At 43.2% G+C, this 6,000-nt stretch overlaps 1 protein-coding gene across 2 annotated transcripts in view; it reads right to left on the bottom strand.

The window, feature by feature from the left end:
- Positions 1-269: 269 nt before the first annotated feature.
- Positions 270-6,000, bottom strand: part of GAB3 (GRB2 associated binding protein 3) — a 63,509-nt gene continuing 57,778 nt past the window's right edge. For both annotated transcript variants that reach the window (XM_054169639.1, XM_054169640.1), the window contains exons 7-10: positions 4,989-5,070; positions 3,257-3,359; positions 1,902-2,015; positions 270-916 (exon numbers count right to left, since the gene is read on the bottom strand). In XM_054169639.1, the coding sequence (XP_054025614.1) occupies positions 800-916; positions 1,902-2,015; positions 3,257-3,359; positions 4,989-5,070 (416 nt within the window). In that variant the 3' untranslated portion in view covers positions 270-799. The remainder of the gene's footprint in view (positions 917-1,901; positions 2,016-3,256; positions 3,360-4,988; positions 5,071-6,000) is intronic.

Raw genomic sequence — 6,000 nt, 5'->3', positions numbered from 1 at the left:
TTCTATTTTTTAGCCAGCCAAGAGCTGTGTGCCTGCAGCCTCCTGCTAGAGGAGCAGCTGTGCTGTGCTCTGCTGAAGACACTCCTCAAGATAGAGGAGAAAACATCAGCAGAGATTGGGCAGAAAGGCGACAAGTATGAGCCACAATAGAGAGAAGAAGCTTAATATGATGACCATCATCCAGAGGGTCAAAGACCATGCGTTCCGGTCCCATTGGTACATAGTCCTGTTTTGAGTTTCTGACAGCATCAGCTCAGAGTCAGACCTAGGGGGAAAGTATTTTCCAAAATTCTCTTTGCTTAAGCACTATATATTCAAAAAGTTCTTTTTATTGTTTCAGTATTTTAGCCCTTAGTTGATTAGTCACCAACACCTGTCAGATGCCCGCTGCCATAAAAGCACTCTGAGCACCTGCAGTATTTGTAGGAATATCAAAAAAATAGTTCTAGCAACTAGGAATTATGCAACAGAGGGAGAAGGCAAGACTAACTAGATTAATGCAACATGTAGTGGATTGTTAGCATGAAGTGTATGACTCACTGCAGAATCATGCCAGAAAATGGTACCATGTAGCTTACTGGTAAGGGCAATAAAAAGGATAATGCATTACTTCATCAGTGAACCACTCACTCATTCAACATACTATTTCCAGCTGAAATCAAAGGTTTCCATTAAAAATGACATTCCTTTATGGCTGTAAGCATCTTACGACTCTGCCTTTGAACTCTACTGAGATAGCTGCTTCATTAACAGTGTGGTTCCAGTGCAAAACAAAATCCTCCAGATTCCAGATCTTTCTTTAAACTTTTGATTGCCTCTCATCTGTCCATTCCTGCTTAGTGTTCTGTAAAGCTTGAGTCTTCTGCTCATCTACCTGGACATAGTCCACTCTCTGCTCTTCAGAGAGAAAAGGTTTCTGTGGGAAAGAGAAGAAAAAATACATTAAGCATTGAAAATAGATGCTAGTGAAACTTGGCTTGATTTTCTGTTTTCCTTTTCCCTTGTTCCTTGATTGCTTCACTTCACCTTGAAGCTCACAGTGACATCAGCTGACAAAAGCATAGCTTTACAGCCTGCTTTAGCTATAATTATCCATCTGTCACCCTGTCACTCAGCGCAGCAGAGTGAGTGAGGGAAACGTGTTGTTCTGGCCATTTCCATGCAGATATAATCATTCTCCTCTCATTCCAGTGATCCTGCTGTAGGTATAATCTTACTGGATTCTAACTACAGGGAAGGTTTCAATGAGAAAGCTTAGGAGTCTTGAGCTTTTTGCATCCAGGAGTATTAGCTGATGGGGAAAATGATACGCAGGGCATAAAATGGCCCAAACTGACGTTTCATTGCTGTGTAGTGGTACCTACACAGGTAGGTTATAAGCTCTTTGGAACAAGGAATGCATTTTCTCAGCACTGCTAAGAAAATTGAAATGCTTTTTTGGTGATGCAAGAATAAAGCTGCATAGTTTGCCATGGTACAAGAGATGATACAGTTTTACCCCATGAGTTTATCATGGGCTGTAAACTTGCTACTGCAAAGAGATTTGGGGGAAAACAGCCAGGAATGGCTTTGTGGAAACTTGATGAAAACGAAGGAGCATGCAGAGATCCTGCAAGCACCAACAGACCTGCCCACAAGCCCTCATGGCTGCACTTCCCAGTGCAGTCTCCTGCAGAGCTCGCATTAATGGCACCCATGAGTCATGCTAAGGACACCCTGTTGGCACCCTAAGAGCTATTTTATTGTATTCATCTTGAGCCTGCCAAAAATGCAGTCAGCTGGAAACATGAGTGGCTCTAACGTGATACTTGGGGCACCTGGCAGAGTGTGACTCTTGGTCTTGTTTTCCTCCCGGCAGACAAAAAGATAAAAGGCTGTGGGGTTTTTGAGATGACTCATACCTTCTGTACAGGGGATGGGGAAGCAGAATTAAAATCCAATGCTAAGTAATCAAGGTTAGATTTCCTTGTCCATGGAAAAGCACCACTGTACGGAGATGTTGCCTGTCTGTGTTCCTGTCGGGAAAGAAGAGGGACTTTTAATGCTCTTAAAACAGGATCCTGAAAGGAAGCAGGACTACAACTGTGAGATGGGAGACTCGTGTGGCAGGACATGAGGGAGGAGGGTCAGCACCCCCCTAATTTTCTGGACCAAGGTTGCATTTGGTGACTAATCACAGGGTGATGCCGCTTAATTGTGGGATGGCATAAAGAGACTGGGAGGTTTTCTTTCTCTTGCTAATTATGGCAAAACAAGCAAACCAAACTTTTGTCCGATGTTATCAGAAGGATTTGTGTCCAGCTTCTCAACCCAAGCCCTTGGAAAGCTCAGATTTGCAGGGGTGCCCTCTTAATCACCATCTTTCTCTGAATTTGAAGAAATGGTGATAATTCTGTTCAAATCTAGCAACTGAAAATTAATCTCAGGAAAATCACAGATGACCACAACAATGGAGGGTTTTATCTGATCAGGAAAATCAAATGGGGAGTAGTTAGGACTAGAACAGCCCTTCTGAGCAGATTTTGACCTAACAGTGGTGTGGCTTAAAATTGGGAGACTGTGGTTCATGGAGATTGTGCTCAGTTTTGCAATATATTTCTACAGACGTTGCCACTGGGCATTGTCGTTGAGCCCAACCTGCAGACACTGGCTCAGATTAAGGAATTTGAGATCCATTCCACCCAAAATTCAAAGGAAACTGAGATTCTGGTCTTTTGCAAGACACAGCTAAAAAGTGAATGAAGGAAAGGAAGCCACAAAGCCAGATGTTCTTCTTTCATGGGATGGGAAGTGGGGTTAGTGCCACCAGCCAAAGCAGAAGCAGTAAGAGACTTTAATGGGAGTTCTGTTTCTGCACAATATTTGGTGTGTTCTTTAGGAAGTGCACTAACGGCTTTCTGTCATTTCCTAGGAGATTTTGCAGGGCACACTTTTAAAAGGTGAAAAGATTTAATTTTCCTTTGCCTTAACACGTTCTCATGTAAATATGGCTGATCCCTGTGATCCCTTGGAACTGCTCAGCAACATCTGTCGGCAAACAGCTGAGTTCTGCGGAGCAGAAGAAGGGCTTCCCTTATCTCTCTGTAAATTGGTCTCACTGTCTTTGCTTTAAAACCATTTCATCATTTTTTTAAAAAACAAAAGGCAAAGGACGAACCTCTTCAACATTTTTTCTTAGAAAACAAACTTCTGCATTCTCCATCAATGTGACAGAGCAGAATAAAGCAAAGGATGGCTGTGTGAAAATGAGGATTACCATATGAATGTAACTTTCTTCCTCTTCTCCGGAAACTGAATTGGCAAATATTCTTGCTGAATTAATACCGTCTCTTTCTGGTGAGATAAAGCTCATTCGATTGCTATGAAGAAAAACACAGGAGAGGTTAAGGAAGCATCTTACAGATGCTCTGAAATGAAGCCAAAGCCTGACACAGTCCATATGGTGAATAAACTCACACTAGTGCTGCAGCCTGTATGGAGAGGATGTCCAAAACCACTCCTTAGTTCTAGAAAAAGTGTGCTATGAGCAAGCTGGGGAGGGGAGAGGTGTTTGGTTGGTTTTGGTTCGGTGGTGTTTTTACTTTTTCCTGGGATTTATGAAAATTTGCCATCTCTGCTATGACAGAAAGCATAAAACATTCTCCAAGAAGGGGCACAGAGACAGGTGTCGTTCATCGGGGTAATAAGTGCTGTTGGGGCAGTTACTTAAGTTGTATGGGTACCCACATTTTGGATGTTAATGTGAACCAGTCAGCTACTGGAGGTGCACACAGAGGAACTTGTCTGGCTTTGAACACAGTGCAGACACGTGCTATCTTTGCCATGGATATGGCTGCGACTCAGTCTTGGCACAAGGAAATCTCCTCCGCTAAGATAACTGTCAGAGGTACGTGGTGAGTAAATTATTGCAGGCTAGTACCACAGAGTTAGTAACTAGGAAATGAGATGTCCACATTGTGCAGCATGAACAGTGTCATGCCTTTTGCTTTATTAGTTCTGGGCATATTTCTAGTTTTGTTAATGTAAAACATGCGAACTCCTTCTGAGCTCATTGTCCTTCAGAACTCTGCACTGTGTCAGCACTAATTAACCACAGTGCTCTGGCAGGGATGCTCAGGAGCCAGGCTGCTGGGTTTCCCTAACAGGCAGCACGTGGCAGGCAGTGCCAAAGGGCTTAATGGGCTTTGGACTGTGTGGCTGAGAGAGGGGTCTGCAATCAAGGAACTTCCCATCACATGTCCCTTTTGCCCTTCAAATGACAACCTGATGTGAAGGAGTGTTTGATACCTGTTTGGTACTCACACTAATGAAACCCCACATTTTCTGGAGCTTTGTGGGAATTCCTGGCTTTTTGCAGGCACGCAGATGGCTCTCCTGTCAGCCCTTCCCCATAGCACCAAGATCCTTCCAGCCAGCAGGCTGCAGTCCTCCCCTGCTCACGAATTCCCTAAGATGAGTCTTTCGCTGCCTTTGGAGCCCAACAGTATTATCTGTTCATACTACCTGGGCTTTGGGACCCAATAACTAATTTTTGGTGAACAAAGGTCACTCCAACTGATCAAGTTTGAATTATTGTGTGGCAGAGCGAAGTCTACACCCAGGATACAGGTCAGGCAGATCTTTATCTGTTTTTCCTTTGCTATATCGATTTCCAGGAACAAAAATGCCTGTATCACTTTGAAAAAAATAACAATTAAGGCATGCAAAGCTTTTAGCCATTGAAGCAGCTAAACCATTGCAGACCAGACCTTCAAAACAGACTGAGCATCACAACATGATGCTGAGTGCACTGGAACTTCTTGTCATGAAAGGAGCCTTGCTTTCTAGAGGCAATAAAAGCCTCAGGGATGCTGGAAGGAGCCCTGACATATTTGTTTGTGGCCTTTGCCAGGAAACTGTTTGTTATGGGATGTGATAAGTTATTTTTAACTCCATTCCACAATATTAAGGCTTAAAAGATTTCAGTGGCAGGCTTCTTGATGACTTACTAAGGCACAGTCCACATCCTGGTCACGGTGGCATGCTCCCGGATTGTGGAGAGGTTCCTCAGATCCAGAGGAGGTGGCCGTGCTGCAAGTGAAAACAGAAGGAAACTAAATTTCCAGTAGCAGAGCTAATGAAAATCTTGTTTAGAAAAATGGAGCTTTATATTAACATAAGGAAACTAGCAGAGTATTTCACAGAACATAACTGATATAACCAAGACAGAAATCAGTACAAATGACCACTTCAGTTAGGGCTGGAAAGCAAAATCCCTCATTTATCCTAAAATAACAGAATAAATTAAGTGGGCATAAGCAGAGCAAATGCCACATAAGATCCATATGCTTTCCTCAAATCTGCTCTGCATATGCTGCCTCCTAGAGGAGAGGCCAGTTCAGCCTACAGGTGAAATCAGATTTGGGGCTCTCTTCTAAACAAAAGAGTCCTACCCATTGAGATCAAGATCATTCCTCCCACCAGTCCATGTTTCCACTCCATTCTCAAAACCCTCTGTGGCTGTTTGATGCTGTGCCTTTAAGAAAGGGGCACACTGGCTAAATGTTTGTAAAATATTTTGGTATTCTAAACGAATTTCATTGGTAGGATTGTGGGAGGAGAGATTGGACCCAGGGGAGTTGGGAACTTTCTCTCAGTCTTCCTTGGCAAAACCTGCATTCACCCTCTAAGAAGGGACCCACTTCACAGTAGCATTTCCTGAACCAGTTTCTAAGTAGCCCTGTGGTCCTGCAACACAAAGACTTTTTATGTAAGCCATTTTATTTCTCCACAGAAAAGCTGAACTTTGTCCCCAGTATATACTCTGGAAGTGCAACTCAGATTTTGGAGATGCCATGAAAAGCAGGAGTGGAAAATTACCATCAGTAAAAAGCATCTGCAGGAAATTCCTAATTAAACCGAGATAGCTGCACCTACCCAACACAGGTTTAACCAACAGCCCACATGTAAAGTTTGAGTATTTGAGTGTTTGGATGTCCTGTTCCTGGAAGGTCAGGGAAC

Source organism: Dryobates pubescens, chromosome 18, assembly GCF_014839835.1.
Source record: "Dryobates pubescens isolate bDryPub1 chromosome 18, bDryPub1.pri, whole genome shotgun sequence".
NCBI lineage: Eukaryota > Metazoa > Chordata > Aves > Piciformes > Picidae > Dryobates > Dryobates pubescens.
This window is presented reverse-complemented; position numbering and strand designations above follow the sequence as displayed.